The sequence below is a fragment of the Chlorocebus sabaeus genome, chromosome X (assembly GCF_047675955.1).
Source record: "Chlorocebus sabaeus isolate Y175 chromosome X, mChlSab1.0.hap1, whole genome shotgun sequence".
Taxonomy (NCBI): Eukaryota; Metazoa; Chordata; class Mammalia; order Primates; family Cercopithecidae; genus Chlorocebus; species Chlorocebus sabaeus.
In genome coordinates this window covers 80,248,044-80,268,953 of record NC_132933.1, presented here as the reverse complement: position 1 = coordinate 80,268,953, position 20,910 = coordinate 80,248,044, and the positions used below count along the sequence as shown (strand labels likewise).

The 20,910-nt window shown below is 38.6% G+C and overlaps 1 protein-coding gene across 3 annotated transcripts in view; it reads right to left on the bottom strand.

Annotated features, from left to right (window-relative positions):
- The window catches only part of HDAC8 (histone deacetylase 8), a 257,280-nt gene that overhangs the window by 140,940 nt on the left and 95,430 nt on the right, over window positions 1–20,910 (bottom strand). For 2 of the 3 annotated variants that reach the window (XM_037988923.2, XM_037988924.2), the window contains exon 8: window positions 419–591. In XM_037988923.2, coding sequence (XP_037844851.1) covers window positions 419–591 — 173 coding nt within the window. Of the gene's footprint in view, window positions 1–418; window positions 592–8,960; window positions 10,275–20,910 lie in introns of those variants that run through there. The other variant, XM_037988926.2, reaches the window with a different exon arrangement.

Sequence of the window (20,910 nt, the reverse complement as noted above, 5' to 3'; positions counted from 1 at the left end):
GTGTTTACTACTTACATACAAGTAGATTTGGAATTTCAGTGACATGTTCCCAAAAGATGATTACTAGAACTGAAAATCAAATACTACACTGAGAGAAGATGGATCAGTCTACTGGGGTTAACATCCTATATTCTTAAGATTCGAGGTAACCTTTAACCAGAGGATCTTTGCTTCAGGAATTGAAATTTAGACTTTAGAGTGCCAAGAAGTCAATGCACATGCTAAGCTGAGAAGTGTGTCAGAGTATTTTCTTATGCTGAACTGTGGAGGTGGCAGATTTTATTGACTCAGGCTTCTGGGCCTCAGGTAGGTTGGTATTAACCAATCCAAGAAAGCCAAGTTTTCCAAGTTCAGTGCCAATGTACAAAATGTGGAGGAAGGTCAACAAATTCTCCTGGTAATCTTCCTCTATACTCACCTCCTCCCAAAATGAGTGTTGCCAACTGCCATTGAAGGATGTACTTAAGACACTTGCCAATTCCCACTGGAGTCATGTTAAAGGAGCACATGGGATCCCCAGCTATTGTATCAGCTCCCAACTGTAAGACCACTGCTTTGGGATTAAAGGCTTGGTATACTTCCTTTAGCACACTATATAAAATAGAAAGGATACAAAATATCAGAAAAATATAGGTCAGTTTGGTCTAGGGGTAGTGGTGGTGATGGGGCAAGTTAGAGGTATAACTGAATTAGCAAATAGTTAAGGGAAAAAAACACAACCTGTCAAACTCATCAAACTTTCCAACTAAAAAGGGTGAATCAGACTATATGTAAATGATACCTTAATAAACCTGACTTACAAAGTAATTCCCTCTACTTCCACCCTCATCAATGAACACATCTGTCCTTCTGTTTTAAAATTCAGACTTCCTTGAAATATTCATATTAATTTAACTTCAACAGCCATAGGACATAGTATACACATTTAGTCCATTTTAAAATCTGGGGAAATAAAATATATACTGAATAGTCATTAAGGGTTCTTTCTGATTATTTAAGATTAGGACCATACTTGGAGTTTAATCACCTGGTTCTCAGTGGGGGCTGGGGAGAAGAATTACATGCTTTACAAGCATAGATGTTATCAGGTAAGTTTTTATTATGCAAAAGGACTAACGGGTTATGAAATGCAATCCTCCCTAATGCATATGTAACCAGGGTATTATAGGGAAGGGAACTATAACAACTGATCTAAAATTATAAATCTGAAAGCACCCTAAAGAACAAATTGTAGTGTAACAATGAGCATAATTTTGGATAAAATCATTCAATGCTACCTAGTCAACCTAGCTTTTTTTTTTTTGATAGAACACTTGTAGATGAAAAGGAAGATGTCAATGTAACAGACGACCTTAGTCAAGCTTTCAGTATTATCATTAATTGAACACTGACAGTGTCCAGAATACATTCCTAGGACTTATAAAGTCTCTGCTCTCAAGGGGCTTACAATCTACTTTCCAGACAGAATATATACCAGCCCTCAAGGGCCTGAATAACTCTTACAGAGACGTATAAACAAGTGCAAATTAACATACATCAGAGTTGAGAAAATACAGAGTCAAAAAGTGATCAAAAATGTTGAGGTTAATGACCTCTTCATAATCAACATGTCAAATTACACCAGTGCAACAAGACCAGAAATATCCCAGATCTTTCTGAAAATGCAAAAGGAATTCAGGGACATAAAAAGCCATCCTCCCAAATCCATATGTAACAAGGGTACTGAAATTATTGAATAGTGCTCACCCACAGAGGCATTCTTTGACTCAAAGGACTGTTTTGTTTTGATTTCTCATCTACACAGAAGAATATTGAGTGATCGTAGAGATTATAAGAATATTATAAAAATAATGACATATGATCCTTAATACAAGGATACTTGGGCCTATTCTCTCTTTCATATGCTTATCTCCTGGGTGCAGAGGGAAGATAAGCTAACTGAATAGTTTAGACGACATTTATTGAGCATCTACACGTACAGAGCACCCTATTAGCTGCTGCTGGGAGACACAGAGGAAGGCGTGATGTCTGTTCTAAAAAGGTTTCTAGCTTAAGGAGGAGGAGGAGGGGGAGGCAACAAGACTAATGTTCTGTTCATTCATTCTTTCCTTCACTTACCACACATTTTCCTGAGCATCCACTGTGTGCCCAGCATGTAACTGTACCAGATGCTGCAGGAACAAAGATGAATATGACACAACCCCTAGCTTCATGTAGCCCAGAAATAGAGGGAAAGACACAGACTATGTCAATAAATAATTAAAATACAACGATAAATGAAGTGTCAGAAATGGTACAGAGTAGGGAATAATCAACTTTTCCTGAGGATTTTAAAAAGGCTCTACAGAAGTAACTCTTGACTTAGGTCCTAAAAGATGAGAACTACAGTGAGCCAACTCTCAAGGTGGCTAAACTGAAAAATGGTAACAATGATTCCTAGTAAGGATGTGGAAAAACCAGATCATAAACATATCTTGCTGGTGGGAACGTAAAATGATGTAGCCACTCTGGAAAATAGTTTGGCAGTTCCTGTCAAAACTAAAAATAGACTTACCATATGACCTAGTAATTGTACTCTTGGGCAATGTATTCCAGATAATTTAAGACTGATTTTTGTGTAGGAACTTGTACATGAATGTTGATAGCAGCTCAATTTGTAATAGCCATACACTGGAAACAACCCAGATGCACTTCAACAGATAAATGGTTAAACAAACTGGTACAACCATGCCACTGGAATATTGTTCATTCATAAAAAGTAGCAAACTATTGATACATGCAAAAAAATCTGGATGGCTCTCAAGGGAATTATGCTGGGTCAATAAGGCCAATCTCAAAAGATTGTCTGCTGCATGAGTCCATTTATATTACATTTGCAAAATAATAATTACAGAGATGGAGAATAGATTAGTTGGTTGCCAGGGGTTAGGGATGGATGTAGCTACAAAGGCATAGCAAGAGGGAGCCTTGTGATGATGGTACTGATCTGTATCTTGATTGTGGTTGTAGTTATGCAAGGCTACATGTGTGATAAAATTGCATAGAGCTACACACACATACACACACACACACACACACACACACACATGCATGTATAGTTGGTGAAATCTAAATAAGCTCCATGGCTTGTACCAATGTCCAATATCAACTTCTTCATTTTGATGCCGTAATATAATTGTATAAGGTGTCAACATTGGGGGAGGCTGGATGAAGGGTACCTGGGACTTCCCTATACATTTTTTTTGCAACCTTCTGTGAATCTGTGATTATTGTGCAATAAAAGGTTTTAAAAAAAGTGTAGAAATTTATAGGTATGTAGGGTGACGATAGGGAATTTGGAGGCAGAGATGATTGTGGGGTTACTGGTAGGGGACTAAGTCCAGAGAAGGAAGTATGCACGCAGGAGCATGAAGGCTTGACAGCAGGAGTGGCAGGATGAGGCTAGAGAGGTAAACGTGGGCTATATATACCCAGCAGGCTAATGAGTTTGGACTTTTGCTTAAAGGGTACAAAATGTCTCAAACATTGTATGGGTGCATGTGTGCATCTGTGTGTGTGTGCTTTGAAGGCATAATTAGATTTCCATTTTAAAGATACTGAAGCTCTATTGTAGGATACCCTGAAGGTTGATGAGGGCTTTTGCAACCATCCAGGCCAGTGGCAGCAAGGATAAGGAGGAAGAGACAGATTTGGGAGAAATTTATATGGTAGAATTGATGGGGTAATAGAGAATGACACACAAGAAAAGCATATACATATAACATTTGTGAGTGTTTGGTATTTAGGAGAGAGGAAAGGATAAAGGCAGGCAGGTGTTTCTGGAGTAGTTGTTTTGATTACAGCCACGTAGGGAAAATAAGTCCTCAAGGAGTTCTGATAAAGAGGGCTCTGGATGGGTATTGAAAAGGTTGATAAGAAGCTTTGAGAAAGGTAGGGCATTTTGTACATAGTGCAAACTTCAAAGCAACTGAAGTAAGGGCAGCTTACAGAGGGCTGGATGGTGAACACTTTTAAATTCAAGACTGGAAGTTTTCATTTGATTTGACAGTCGAATGGAAACCACTGGAGAAGTATGAGGTAAGTACTAATGTTGCTGAAAAATTATGCTTAGGAACTTAGCTTTTTGCTGTTGCATGTAAGGTCAAAGTGACAAAGTCAACCCCACAGGGTTGGCAAAAAGGGTATTGAAGCATTCTAGTCATGATGGCAGCAGGAAGCAAGGTAAGGTAAATTTGGAAAAAATTGGGAGGGCTAATTGACAGAGTAGGAGTGGAGCATCAAAGAAGAAAACACTGTGTCAATTCCTCCAGAATTCCCAGGATGGGAAAAGAAAAATTGGAATATTATTTTTCCTATTGCCACTTCCAAATCTAACATTCTTTCCTCTCATCAATCACTCCCTCTTTTGAGTCAATGTCATTTGATAATATTACTCAAATACTATCAAAGTTCTTATCTTTCACCTCCCTTGGGGATTTTAGCACCTCGTTCACAATTTTTCTCATTCTCCCTTTCCTTGTCATCATTTTCTGCAGTTCAATATTCATTCCCTCACTCAAACCTTGATTCAAACACTAGAGACACAGAAATAAGCAAGACTCAAGAAGCTTCTGGTCCATTAGGGGAAGAAAACAGGAAAACAAGTAATTGTGATAAATGCTATAATATTCATTCATTCACTCATTTCATTCATTCATTCAACAAATGTTAATTGAATGCCTACTATAGGTACTAGGTTGGGCAATGGGTTCACAGTATTGAACAAGAGATCTATTCTTTCCCCTATGCCTGTCCTAACTCTCTAACATCACAGTTTCTTTATCTTTTCAACAATAGTGATGTCCACCTGCACTCTACTTTATTCCTAATCATAGACACACTTTGGGGCCTGATAAAGAAGCACTTGGAATTGCTCTTCTTCTAAGACCCTGAACTCTGAACTACTTTCTCCATCTACAATTTTCTATCTTTCCAATTCCTATTGCATTTCCTGTTTATTCTTACTGTAACTTATATTCCCTAGTTGTTTTCCCCCTATTTTCAAAGTACACCGTCGTACAAATATTTTTTCTTTTGAGACAGGGTCTCAGTCTCTCGCCCAGGCTAGAGATCAGGGGCATGATCATGGTTCACTACAGCTTTGACCTCCTGGGTTCAAGCAGTCCTCTCACCTCCGCTTCCCAAGTTGCTGGGACTATAGGCCACCACATCCAGCTAATTTAAAAATTTTTTTTGGTACACATGGGGGTCTCACTTTGTTGCCCAGGCTAGACTCAAACTCCTGGGCTCAAGTGATCCTCCCACCTTGGCCTCCCAAAATGCTGGGATTACAGGCGTGAGCCATCATGCCCAGGTCAGCCTATCTTTTGACTTTATATGCTTCATTACTCATTCTGGAGAATACGATTAGTCATTTTGAAAACTTATTTTAGCACCCTAGTTCCCTCACACCTTTGCCATTTTTGCCTTGTCAGTCCTTAAGCCCTTGGATGAACCACACCATCAGAGTTTTCTCTCTGTTCTGCTGGAGGAAGCTGAGAAATCAAGTGAATTGTTTCCATTAGAGTTTATGCTTATAACTCCAATTCAACAAATTCTACAAACACTAATTGAGTGATTAATATGGGCCACACACTCTCTACAGCTTGGCCACCTTTCACTTTACCTCCAAGTGATGAAGAATTACGTTTCATACAGCAGCTAGTCTAATTTTTGAAAAATACAAATATAATGAGAGGACATTCTTGATATAAAAAATTAAGCATGGCCAGTCACGGTGGCTCATGCCTGTAATCCAGCACTTTGGGAGGCCGAGGTGGGCAGATCACTTGAGGTCAGGAGTTTGAGACCAGCCTCGCCAACATGATGAAACCTTGTCTCTACTAAAAATACAAAAATTAGCTGGGCGTGGTGGCAGGCACCTGTAATCCCAGCTACTCAGGAGGCTGAGGCAGGAGAATCGCATGAACCTGGGAGGTGGAGGTCGCAGTGAACTGAGATCGCACTACTGCACTCCAGCCTGGGCAACAGAGTGAGACACAGTATTAAATAAATAAATAAATAAATAAATAAATAAATAAATAAATAAAGGTCTATCAAATAAAAGTGAAAAATCTCCCTGTTTCCATCTCAACTTCCACCCCAGAGGTAACTGCTGATTAAGTTTGTTGTGTATCTTTCTGGATCAAATTTTTCTGCCTCATGCTGGACAGAACTGGTTGAAGCTACATGTAATGAGTGCCTTTCTTTACCTCTTTTCTCTACCTGAAAATGTCCTCCATCATATTTCTTCTCCCCTTCCAGCTTAATTTATCCCTCTAAGCACTAAATCCTCTTTTGTTGCTTTAAGGGTCATGTATCACCAATGAGCTCTTTTCTTACATCTTCAGTCCCTGAATTCCTGCTGATTCAGTTCCTGTAGGTTGTAAGTTACAAGTTGCCCATCTATCCCTCCCCTTCTCAGCATTGTCCAATTTATCCACATACTGGCCACCTATACATACTTCTTGCAATCCAGAATCTGATCTTACTGCTCTCCTGAAATTGCTCTCTTAAAGGTAGAGAGACCTCTAGATTACCATATCCAAAAGCCTTTTCTCTGTTATCTTTTTCAAACTTCTTAGAAGCAACTGACAGTTGATTCTACTAAAGAATCTGCAGCTAGTTATCAGGGGCTACAGTTCCAGTAAAAAATATATATATTTTAAACGTAATTTTAAAATAAGTTTATTGACCTTCATATACTATACAATTCCCTCATTTAAAGTGTACAATTCAATGGCTTTGAGCATATTCAAAGAGTTGTGCACACAACATCACAATGAATTTTAGAATATTTGCATTGTCCTCAAAAGAAACCCTGAACCCATTACCAGTCACTAGCTATTCCTACCACTCTTCAACCCCTAGCCCCTGGCAATCACTAATATACTTTCTGTCTCTATGAATTTGTCTAATTTTGACCTTTCATATCAGTGGAATCATATAATGTTTCTTTTGTGACTGTCTTGAAGGTTCATTTGTGTTGTAGCATGTATCGGTACTTCATTCCTTTTTATGGTTGAATAATATCCAATTGCATGGATAGACCACATTTTATCCATTTAACCGTTGATGTTATCTCCACTTTTTGGCTGATATTAATAATGCCACTATAGTATACTACTACAGATATACATGTATAGGTTTTGTGTAGACACATTTTCAATTCTCTTGGGGATATATACCTAGGAGTAGAATTGCTGGGTCATGTGGCAACTCTATGTTTAACCATTTGAGGAACAGCTAGACTGTTTTCCACAGTGGCCACACCATTTTACATCCCCATCAGCAATATATGAAGGTTCCAATTTCTCCACATCTTCACCAACACTTGCTATTTTTTGTTTTGTTTCATTTTAAATTAATTATAACCATCCTAGTGGGTGTGAAGTAGTATCTCACTGTGGTTTTGATTTGCAGTTTTCTGATTAGTAATAAAGTTGAATATCTTTTCACATGCTTATTGGATATTTGTATATCTTCTTTGAAACAATATCTATTTCAACCCTTTGCCCATTTTAAACTGGGTTATCTTTTAAAATGGAGCTGTAAGAGTTCTTATTCTAAATACGTCTCTTATCAGACACATGATTTGCAAATATCTACTCCCATTCTGTGGATTATCTTTGCACTCTCTTGAGAGTGTCCTTTGCAGCACAAAGTTTTAAATTTTGATGAAATTCAGTTTATCTATTTCTTCTTTTTTTGCTTATGTTTTTGGTGTCATATCCAAGAGACCACCTCCTATTCCAACATCATGAAAATTTACATCTATGTTTTCATCTAAGAGTTTTACAGTTTTAGCTCTTACATTTAAGTCTTTGATCTATTTTTAAATTAATTTTTATGTATGGTGTGAGGTAAGGGTCCAACTTTATTCTTTTATATATTGATACATCCAGTTGTCCTATCATCATTTGTTGAAAAGACTGTCCTCTCCCCCATTGAATGGTCTTGGCCCCTTTGTGTAAAATCAATTGACTATAAATGTGGGGGTTAATTTCTGGACTCTGAACTCTGTTCCATTAATCTATATGTCTGTCCTCATGCCAGCATGACACAGCTTTGATTACTGTAGTTTTGTAGTAAGTTTTAAAGTTGAGAAGTTTGAGTTTTCTAACTTTGTCCTTCTGTTTCAAGATTCCTTTTGCTATTCTGGGTCAGATTTCTGGATACATTTTAGGATTAGATATGTCAATTTGTGAAGAGAAGTCAGCTGTGATTTACAGCTACATTTGGACCATGCTAAACTTGTCATCTTACCTCTTCTATTCCCTATCTCTGTTAATGATGTCCATCTTTTCAGTTACCCATGTTCAAAACTGAGGAATTTGAAAGTCACCCTTTCAGATTCCTCCCTTTTCCTGTTCCTCTCCAATTACCAGTCTTCCACCAATCTCTCTCCTATTCCTTCCTCTCCACTCCCACTGCAGTACTCTAATCTAGCCCTTATGACCACCTTCATGGATTATACCAATAGCTTCCTAATCAGTTTCCCTGCCTCAAGTCTCTTCCCTCTCCAATCCTTCATACACATAACCATCAAATTAATTTTCCTTAGGGAAATAGTTTTGATAAAGTTACTTCTTAATTCAAAAACCTTTTACATCCCTCCATTGTCTTTAGAGACACTTAATATTCTTAGGCTGTGATCCAAAGTGCTTTGTAATCTGACTATGGCCTACCTTTAAAATCTTATTTTCCAATAACAACTTAACCTATATTATTCTATAGGCAAACTGAACTCTCCATTATTCACCTCACTCACCTTGTATTTTCTTGCAAGTATGCCTTTTGTCATGTACTTACTTGTGCCTGAAAGTTACCTTTCTACATGTTTACATCATAGCCATTCTTTAAAGGCGAGCTTAAATTTTATCTACTCCATGAATGAGAATGATAATAATGATGACAACAGCCAACATTTATTGAGCACTTTATTCAGAATAGAGCACTGTTCTATGTATTTTACATGTATTAGCTCATTTGACCCTCATGATAATTCATAACAGGTATTATTTTTAATCCTATTTTACAGACAGGGAAACTACCATACAGAGAGGTTAAGAAATCTGTACGAAATCACACAGCTATTAAGTGGCAGAGCTGGTTTTTGAACCCAGGCATTCAGGCACCAGAGTTTTTGCTCTAAACCACTACAATATATCTGCTTCCATGACTTACTGAGCTACTATGCATCAGATACTATGTCAGTCACTTTACCCACATTATTTCAATATAATAGCAGACGCTGTTGCCAAAACTTTACTGGGAAGAGTGTTAACCTTCCCAAGTAAGCTTTGATCTTATGATTCCCTCATTCTAAAACCTTCAGTGGCTCCCAAAATGTTTACAGAATATGGTACAAATTTTCATAGCTAAGAATTTCAGCTCTTCCATGATGTGGTTCCCACCCACGTTTCCAATCTTCTTTGCAACTTCTCCTTCATGCACTTTACAGTCCAGCCAAACTAAAACCACTGCTATTCTTTGTGCATAGCTCAGCCTCTCCCAACTTTGATCTTGCTGTACCCTGTGTGTAGAACATCCTTCCCTACAATCTCTGTATATTCAAACTTGACCCAGATTTTATAAACACTCTTATACATTCACACACTTTGTAAAGACAGAGTAATTAGCTACCCTTTAGAAACCAGATCAAATGTTACCTCCTCAATTACGCCTTTTTCTGAAGTATTTTCTCCCTTTGAATACCCACAGCATTCTATCTCTTATGGTTCTTACAATTTTCTATGTTTTATTTATTTAAATGTGTGTGAATATGAAAATCAATCTCTATTTATTTATCTAACATTTTAAAATTTCCACTAACTTCCTTGAGGGTAGAATCAATACTTTATACATAGTAAGCATTCAATAAATAGTCATTAAATGAATAAATGAATGAAATGTCACTCCAGATTGCTTTTGGGAAAGTTTCCCTAACCACTGTAACAGTACTGTTTGCTACACCGCAAATCATTAATTTTTCATCTTGTGAAAGTATAAAATCTCTTATCCAGAAAGGAGGGGGAGAACAGGCATTTCTTTACACTACATTAGTAACTTCCCCATAAACATACAAGATATTCATTTAAAATGCAGTTTTCTTGATGAGAAACCTGATCCTTCAGTATTCAGTAGTCTAGTTTTCAGACAAGGCTATGCAAATGAGGAAGAGAAGCTGTGGCAGCTGCTTCCACAGGCCTGGATTTGGGGCAGGGGGTTCGTGCCTGTGGAGAATAAAAGCCAGGGTGGTGACATTAATGATGCTTTTGGATAAAATAAAAGCCCAAGAACAAAATCATAGAGTTATTCTCTTTTCTTTGATTCCATCAGGGTAGATCATAGCTTCTACTGTGTGCCTTTGAGATCTTTCACTGGTGCTTCTTTACCTCTAATACCAGGGGCTGAACATGTTTTTTTTTTTTTTTGGTTGTTGTTGTTATTTAGATAATCAATATCCTAAAAGATTCATCTCAGGGCAATGGGATGCCAGAGCAATGGCGTTATAGTCACCCTTAACCAATACTGGTGGTGGAGTGTGGTAACCCTAACTTGTCCCTCTAGCAAGACCTCTGATGGGTTCATGCTCCCAGAAGGTTTAGTCTCCTGACTTTCTACCTTGTACACCAGTCTAAACCAGCCTTGTCATCTTCATGCTTTCCAACAGACACTCTCAGCACCCTCTAGAAACTTCCTCAATAGAGATTAAAGAAATGAGAAATTCTAAGTTGAAAAACCAAGAAGGGTAGGATGCAGAGGGAGAGAAGAGAAAAATATTTGCTACTAACGCTTTGAATTATCAATGTCAGCCTAAGAAAAGTTATTGCCAGCAGCAAAACCCCTTTCTAAGACATAAATTTTAAACCTATTGCATTTGATGGGATTGAGAGGCAGACTGTGTTAAGGACCCAAAGTATTACTAGTCAGTCCCAAATGGGAGCCGTTCAACTTTCCATAGGTATGTTTTCTCTAAATTCTCTCAATCCTATTTGAGCTCAGGTACTGCTGACTCATTCTGCAACAACTCAACCTGCCAGGGGACGCAGCATATGGTAAATGCCTCAGTGACTTCTGAATATCTATTACAAATGGTTCAGGGATGCAGGGATTTGGGAGGAGGGAGGTTGCCTTGCAGTGAGCATGATGTGTCATTTTGTTGGAGAACATGGGTGCCTCCTGGACATACTCAGAAGACATTTAATTTTCTCTAAGTTTCTTCTTTTTCTGCTTTTAGCATCAAACAAGCAGTACTGGTTCCATAAACTTCTAAAAACATGAAACAAAAAAAAAAAACCACCAAATCCATAAAATAAAAGACAAACCTTAAGCTCCCCAACCAACCAACCAACCAACCAGCAAACAACCTCATATCTCTTTTGCTGTTTCAATTTTTGTGACGTAATTTCTTAACATTTTAAAGGGGCATCTTTTCTCTCACTGCTGAGTCTATTATATAGAAACATAGATTCTAACGGGCATCTCTTTCTAACATGCCTTGTAGTAGGTAATTCTACTCATCAATTACGTGTCACCTTGGCAACAGAAAGGGCTGCATACTATTTTTAGCATATTCTTACTTATCTCTCACTATACCTCTTAGAAGTAAACCATTCTCATTCACACAACGGAAAGTGAGTCATCCAGAATTAAAGTCATCCAGTGTTTGCATGGCACCTTACCAGTGGCCTGAAGTGAATCATCAGAGCTAGAATTAGAACACTAATTCTAATTCGAATGCAATGCTCTTGTTACTAAATCCCAATGGTCTTTGGCTCTCTTCATTCTGAGAGGCCAGACAACCTAGCAAGCAGAGTGTATGTTATCTGGGCAGGGGGTAGGGTGGGAAGAGAGGTAGGCTGGTCTGGAGAGCTAAGTTAAAAAACCAAAAATGGAAGAAGACCTAAAGAATATGAATACTAAGGCTATCTGTGCTATTTGATCTGGGGTAGGTCATTTAACTGCTCTGTAACCACCAGGAGTGCTCATAGTGTAGAGCATTCTGCTCTGTGTCACACCATTTGACCATATGTCTCATCTCCCCCCCTTTGCAACCCCTACAGCACTCAGTTCAGGGAGAATGCTGGATTTGGAGTCAGATAAGCTTGGATCCAGTGTTTGCATGGCAACTTGGACAAATCATTTCTCTGAACCTCAGTTTCCTTCTCTGTAAAACAATAATATTCTCTCCCTTACAGGGTTGTTGTGAGGATTAAATGATATAACATTTGTGAAAGTCTTCTCCCAGCATCAGGCATATAGTAAGCACTCCATAACATTGAATGAATAAATGAATGGCCTCAAGTCAGGCCCTTTGAGTGCTATGTTAATTATTTCAGTCCACTAGGATACTGGTGAGTTCAGCACAGCACACCAGAGCAGTGACTTCCTGAATAGTATTCTAATGGTCCCCAAAGGCAGAGAGAAATTTCATCGTGTCACTGCTGGGTTATACCTGTTCTGGGAATACAGTAATTCATTTTCCAGTGCTGCCAATCTATTACCTTTCACCAAACACAAAATTCACTTTAAGAAGGGACAGAAATACAAGTGCCTTTCTGTTATATAGATGTTGGGAGAATATATTATTAAAATTGAAACCAACTTCTCTGATTTCTTAGGCAAAAAATCAGATTGGAAGCCAAACAGCTATTTGGCCTTTGTAGACCCTGGATAGCAATGCCCTTGGGGGAAAGGGGAGTGTTGGAGTCATTCCAAACTATAGTTACAACATTTGTGTGTATATTTACTGCTTGTGCTTATGCTCTCTGCACTTAGTTTTTACTCTCTAAGCCTTGAAGACTTCACAATTTACCTAGAGCACAGTTTAATACATATGGGTGGGAATACAGGCCTATATCTCTGTTTCTCATTTCCTAATCATATTTTCTACCTTCCTTATATAACTGATATCTCTTCTTTTCCAATTCAATTGCTCACTTTTTGAACTTAGGTGAACAATAGTGATTTGTTAACAATAAACATGCCCCTAGCCCTTGCCTCAGTCTTCTTTACCCCGAGGGCCTTCCTAAGATTCAAAGCCTGAAATCCTGCCATATAGTTAGCACCTGGCGCAGCTCATCAAAATATAATATCCTTTCCCAGATGATTGGAAATCTCTGCAATGCCGTCATACAATGAGGTGTGCAAGAAAGAGTTTGGGGATTGATTTTCATCATTAACTTGATATTGCATGGTTTTTGTGGGACTTAAAAAGAAACGCATTTTTATTACTTTTAAGTACTGTACATAGAATAACTCCAACTCATCATATTTTAACAGTTATTTTTCTGGGGCAGGATGTATGCTAAACATGCCTATGTTAGAGTGTCTGGTGGATCATTTAGGATCAGTGTCCTGTTGCTTGATGAAATCCAGATCATGTCAATGAAATCCAGATGGGGAAACTGGATCTCTGGCAATGGCTGCCAGATCTTCTCCATATGAAATCTCTCTAGTCTGTATGCAAATTCAAAACTCCATATCCTGGAAATCCCAAACCAATCAAGTGGCGCTCCGCTTCTTAGTTACTGGACTAAACACAGGGAAGCGATTCATTCTTCCCTGAGGAAATAAGCATTTCTTACATACATCTATCTTGGCACAAAAAGGGCTGGCTAAGCAAATTAATAGTGTAAACAGGACTGCACTGGGGAATGTTTGTCCTACTTAAGAGAATAAACTTTTTATGCACTTTGTGCATATACACTTACATACAAATAATTGATATGCTAATTACAAATGATTCTTAAAGCCCCTTCCCCGAGGTGCTGTACTATGCTGTTAGTCTAGTTTGAATTACTAGCATGTCCAGTGCTTGAAAGTAATAAAAATGCATTTAAAAATATCCCATGATTCAGACTGGCTTTCCTCTAATTAGGCTGAGTTAGTGAGGCTTGCCTGTATTTAAATAAGATAGATATTTTCCCACTTTACCCCTAACATATTTAACATGGTCTCCCTCCCCTCTCTATTCCCCCATCCCCCTCAACAGGGAGCTGGCACACACAAACCCCTTAGCTTCTGGCTCACTATGCAATGGCACTTGCATCACCTCCAGGCAAACACATTGCTTTTAGCCCCTGGCACACACACATGCCCTTTTGCTTATTAACTTGTTAGCTGGTTATTTGATACAGCTTTTTTGAGCAGTTCTTTCCTTTAGTCCTTCTTTTTTTTTTTTTTTTTTTTTGATGAAGTCCTGCTCTGTCACCTAGGCTGGAGTGCAGTGGCTTGATCTTGGCTCACTGTAACCTCCGCCTCCTGGGTTCAAGTGATTCAATCTGGCTCAGTCTCCCAAGTAGCTGGGACTACAGGCACGCGCCACCATGCCCAGCTAATTTTTGTATTTTTAGTCGAGACAGGGTTTCGCCAGGTTGGCCAGGCTGGTCTTGAATTCCTGACTTCAAGTGATCTGCCCGCCTTGGCCTCCCAAAATGCTGGGATTACTGGTGTGAGCCACCATGCCCAGCCCCTTCAGCTCTTCTTTAAGTACCAATGGACATGGCTCTTTCCTGGTAGTACAATGGGTTAACAGTGCACACAGAGCAAAGTCCAGCCAACTTAACATCAGGCTTTTTCATCAGGTGCTGGATATCGGGTTTAACTAAATCTCTGTATAGTCCTTGTCAACACGTCACAATGAGGCAGCTCATCAGTCCTGGCAGCTGCTAGGTGTATGGCAATGTCAGGCACAGTCATTCAAAGCCATAACATGTTGAAGCAAAACCTAAACAGTAGTTTTTCTAGGCTACACTGAAGGGACAAAGCAGTGACTAAAGAATGTGGGAGAGAGAGGATTAGGGCAGAGGTTGGTGGGGTGCATGGTGGAGAGCAGCTGAGAGGAATAATATGAATTTCAATGTTAGAATATCCTATGAAGCCCAGATTATAGTCAAGTCTGGGTTTCTTTTCAGGGCAGAGTTATGTTAAAGGGTGTAATTTTCAAGATTTCCATTTAGGAGCAAGGTCTTCCTATCTCTGGAGAGTTTCAGAGCATGTTTTAGCATCAGAACTTATTCAACTGCTGCCAAAGAATCAGGTCACTTGCTCCAGGAGGCAGGGATCAGTAAGCATAACAAGAGAGCAGAGAAGAGGCACATCAGAAAAACAGCACAAACCCACAGAATTCCAGAAGACTGTCTTCCTTGATACAAATGAAACAATATACCTATGAAGACTTGTTTGCTCAAGGTGGGAGGGACTGTCATGATGGCAGGGCTACTTGGTGCAGTTCAGCAAACAGTCATAAAAGACATCAGTTGAGAAGGGAAGGAGAATATAAGAACTGTCCCTCTAACTACCTGGATTTTAAGCCCTAAGGATTAGGTGAGAGAAAACACCAGTTCACCACTGCAACCCTAAACAAATCCTGAGGACAGACAGGGTGAGTTCACTGACTGAGGTTTCAGGATAACTCAGTGAAGCACAGTATCTCCTTCTTCCTAATTATCCTACATTCTGACACAGTTAACGCCTCTTGAATTTAATATTTTAAAAGGCACATCAAACTAGGAAGAATAAATGAATGGCTCACTTTGGCCTCATTTCCACCTGTGGCTAACATTAACAGTAACTTTAATTAGTGTCTGAGTTATCCATTTTCCAGAAACAACAGGTAATTTTACATCTGCCATACCCCGAGAGGCAGGATAAAAGTTTATTAAATAGAACAAAAGCATTTAACACAAATACCTTACTTATAGAGGGCTGAGTTCAAAGTGCAAGGCTTATAGAATGAATTAGCAGCTTCTGTTACCTTAATCATTGGGCGAAAGTGAGCTAGTGATTATCAAGGTAGTGTGGCTGTGACCCAAATGAAGAGAGGTAGAATAAGTTTGTAAATAATTTTTTATCAGTTCTCAGATTGTAATGAAATGGAGAATGTATTAGCTTGTGCTCATGATGCTGTAAAGTCAAGAGACAACAGATGCTGGTGAGGCTGTGCAGAAATAGCAATGCTTTTACACTGTTGGTGGGAGTGTAAATTAGTTCAACCATTGTGGGAGACAGTGTGGCGATTCCTCAAGGATCTACCAGAAATACCATTTGACCCAGCAATCCCATTACTGGGTATATACCCAAAGGAATATAAATCATTCTACTATAAAGACACACACACATGTATGTTTATTGTAGCACTATTTATGATAGCAGACTTGGAACCAACCCAAATGCCCATCAATGACAGACTGGATAAAAAACATGTGGCATATATATACCATGGAATACTATGCAGCCATAAAAATGAATGAGTTCATGTCCTTTGCAGGGACATGGATGAAGCTGGAAGCCATCATTCTCAGCAAACTAACACTGGACCAGAAAACCAAACACTGCATGCTCTTACTCATAAGTGAGAGCTGAACAATGAGAACACATGGACACAGGGAGGGGAACACGACACACTGGGGTTTGTCAGGGGGTGGGGGGCCAGGGGAGGGAGAGCATTAGGACAAATACCTAATGCATGTGGGGCTTAAAACCTAGATGATGGGTTGATAGGTGCAGCAAACCACCATGGCACATGTATAACTATGTAACAAACCTGCACGCTTTGCACATATATCCCAGAAATTAAATTAAAAAAAAAAAAAAAAGAACTGCCCAAGACTAGGTAATTTATAGAGGTTGTGCAGGGCTGGTGAAGTCTCAGGAAACTTACAATCACGGCAGAAGGGGAAGCAAAGATGTCCTTCTTCACATGGCAGCAGGAAGAAGTGCAAAGTGAAAGGGGGAAAGCCCCTTATAAAACTATCAGATCTCATGAGAACTCACTATCATGAGAACAGTATGGAGGAATTGCCCCCATGATCTAATCACCTCCCATGAAGTCCCTCCCCCAACACGTGGGGATTACAATTTAGATTACAATTCAAGATGAGATTTGGGTGGGGACACAAAGCTAGACCATATCAGGGATGAAGATGGAAGGCTATATAATTACTTGTTCTCACATGCAAATTTCTAGAGGGTTCATCCCTTCTCATCAAATGAGAGAAATTTTAAAAAATTGTATTGCTTAAAATATTTATTTATGAATACGTGTGTGTATGCATTGCTTTTGCCACATCACTAGGCCTAAAGGAGTAAATTACACTTGTTGGGCTCTCTTTCACTGAAGATCTACCTGCTTCCTTTTTTTTTTCTTGAGACAGAGTCTCACTCTGTCATATAGGCTAGAGGGCAGTGGCACAATTTCTGCTCACTGCAACCTCTGTCTCTCAGGTTCAAGTGATTCTCCTGCCTCAGCCTCCTGAGTAGCTAGGATTATAGGTGCGCACCACCACACCTAGCTAATTTTTGTATTTTTAGTAGAGACAGGGTTTTATTATATTGCTAGGCTGGTCTTGAACTCCTAGCCTCAAGCAATCTGCCTACCTTGGCCTCCCAAAATGCTGGGATTACAGGCGTGAGCCACCTGTGCCTGGCCCTACCTGCTTCTAAAATTGAATGATAAGGAACCTGGAGTCCCAGGTGGAAGATAAATTCTAGATGACTTATTATAATGAAAGAAAAACCAATCATAATTAAAACATCTCTTCTTTAAATATTAACAGTAAAAGTCAATAGTGAAAGGAAACATTTCCCTTAAATGCCCTTTAGTGATGTCCCTTGGTCCTCATTTTATTCAACTGGTATTGGTTGAACAGCTTAGCATGAATGGAGAATCTCTACCCTTTATGCAGATATGGCCTTCCACGAGGACCAAGAGGTGGTATAAATTTTGCCTATAGTATAAAAATGCATGATGTTAAAAATTTTTAGCTATACTCATCTAAAACAACCACATGAAAAATATGTAATTCTATGAGAAGACCTCTATAAAATAACATGGGACACTATTCACTTTCTAAAGTAGGGAGTCAGGATTTTCTCCATTGAAAATGAAGGGAAAGGTGGATTTACAGAATCTGCATGTTTTCAAACTTTAGGAATTGAAAACCTAAGAAGTTAATTCTGGCAATATTTATTCTTGTTTTCTATCTATAAAGTTACAAATTAAATCCTTGGGATTAAACAATTCTTTTTTGGGCAAAAATCTAAGTTTCACTTTCACAAACAAACACAAGGGATTGCATATATTACGGATCATGTGGTTCATTTGCATAGTTAAATGGTTTCTATTTTGGGGAGGGGATTTTCTACAATCCCCTGAGATACAGCTTTCCAAGAAGTCCCAGGGATGGTATTTTTTTCTTTGCTTGCAACCATTAAGTTTCTCACTTCCATGTGACACTTCGGGGAAAATGTAGTCAATAGTTAAGAGGCAGACAGATGTGGGTTCAAACTCAGGCTTCACCATTTACTAAGTGTGAGACCTTAAGAAAGTCAATCTTTTCTCCAGTTTTCTCATATCTCATGAGAAATCAGAATGTATTACAATTCCCATTGTAAAATGGCAATACTAATAGCTACTTTTGTAGGTATTATAGATTGCTACAGGGATCAAATGAAGCAATGTAAATGTTTAGTGTAATTACTGGCACAGGCAAGGGTTCCCTTAGAGCTAAGCTCCAGGGTACAGAAGCCTCATCTGCCTCATTTGCAAGTACCAGTCATAGAGTAGACAATACATTTTTTGGTCAAATGAATGAATAAAATGCTTTCATTATACTTAAAGATACACACACAACAATGCATGTCAAATGTTAAGCACAGCATCAGGCAAACAATAAACTATGTAGTTTGGTAGCTCCTCCCCCAACTCTCCTTTTCATTGTGAATGTTTTTAAAACCCTGTTGATATAGTTTGAATGTGCGTCCTTTCCAAATATCATGTTGAAATGTGATCCCCAATGTTGGAGGTAGGGCCTGGTGGAAGGTATTTGGGTCTTGGAGGTGGATCCTTCATGAATGGCTTGGTGCTGTCCTCATGGTAATGAGTTAGTTCTCACTTTATGAGTTAATAAGAGCTAGTTGTTAAAATAACCTGGAACTTCCTCCTTTTTCTCTTGCTCTCTCTTGTTGTGTGATATGCTGACTCCCCCTTTGCCTTCCATCACGATTGTAAACTTCCTGAGGCCTCATCAGAAGCTGAGCAGATGCTGGCACCATGCTTTTACAGTCTGCAGAACTGTAAGCCAAATTAACCTCTTACTATTTATGAATAACTGTCACAGGGATTTCTTTATAACAATGCAAAACAGACTAACATACCTATAAAGTGACTTGAGGTGTTCAATTCTTTTGTAGGAAGGTCAGAGTGGCTTCAGAGAGCTGAATTTTGGCCCCAGACCCCAGGAATTGATCCTATGCCTAAAATACCACTGACATGTATTTCAGAAGCAATGATAGAGTCTAAGAAAAATTCTCATGCCATAAACATATAATAGAAAGATACTATAGTTAGTATTAGTAATGTTTTTTTCTTCCTTGTTGGGTATTAGTGGGGGCTCAGTATAGACAGACAAAAAGATTCTACCCAGGAATAAAAACTTAGGCTTTAATGAGCTATTCCTTTAATGACTCTGCTGTTGTCCTTTCTGGGTAGGTTACTGGGGTAAGGCCATTAACAGCAGAATTAATATTCCAGAGAAGTAGTTGAAGAGCTATAAAAGAAATATTTAAAATAGAAAAGTATGGTATTTCTCTCATAAAAGGAAAGAGGTATGAATCTTAAGTTGTTTATTCACTTCTGGGGTCTCTGAATTTTTTTTTAGTTAATAGTCTTTGATGGGGGAAGAAAAGGTTTCTTTCAATTCTGAGCTATACAATACGAGTCATAGAACTCAAGGCAAATAGGCCAAGGACCAAACACAGGTAGGTTCTTATTTTAATGACTACCATTATGAACTCTGGTTTACTAGAGTAAGGTCATTTCTCTGGTCAGGTTGGTAGCTCTAACTAGCAGAATTTTGCATTTATAGATATAAACACTGCTACTGAATTAGAACTCCATTTTAATGGAATCTTTTAAAAGTCCTATTTGTTGAGAAGTCTGTTTAACAATGTATCTTCCTTTAGGTGAAATTACTAAGTTGAATAGTTGAATATTCTTAATAAAACATGATTGTTTTTCAAAACTTTGAACTGTCAACTTCACCCATCTACATTATAAGCACTTTATATATGGTTTTCTTATGCAATATCTATTGGTAATCAGATATTTAGTAAAGAATACTTTCTGGCTGTTAGGGCTATAAAATGATAGGCAGGACAAGAATTAAGAAGTATCGGCACAATTCTAAGTTTCTTTGTTTCAACTTCACATATGTCACATATGTCATGGAAGTTCAGAGTGGGCAAGTAGTTGGGTCATCCTGAAAGATTTGAGATTTCAGAGTGGTACCCTACTATTTATCAAAACCTCCCTTTAACCAACAGCAAGGCCATAATTGTTAGTGTCCTTTTCTCTCAGAATCCTTAACTATAAATGCTCCCAAAGTCGTCAACAAAGAGTTTTAGGTAACATTAAACATTACTAAGACTATCTCAGATTGCATTCAAATATATTATACTTAGAGAGCAAATAGGTTAAACATAGGCTGTGTAATATGTCCTGCTTCAGATGATAAAACTTGGGAATTAGCAAACCCTCCCTTTCGCAAAGCAGCCTCCCTTTTCCACCAACCTTCATGGGTATATGTGTGTGTGGCCCAGGGATGGGTGGTGGTGGGGTCAGGTTTAGGCCTTCATATACATAGAAAATATAGTATACCTCTATCATCTCTATACTAGGACTATAGGCTTCCATTTGAAGGAGGAGGTATGCTTACCAGAGCAATGTTGATAATGTTCCTTTATGCTGGTTAAAGCAGGGCTCTACTTGTGATACCAACTCTAGCAGCTCCCATGAAAATTATGGAAAGCCTTTGGGAATTAGTAACCCTTGACCTTAGAATTGAATGATCTAGGGAGATCTCA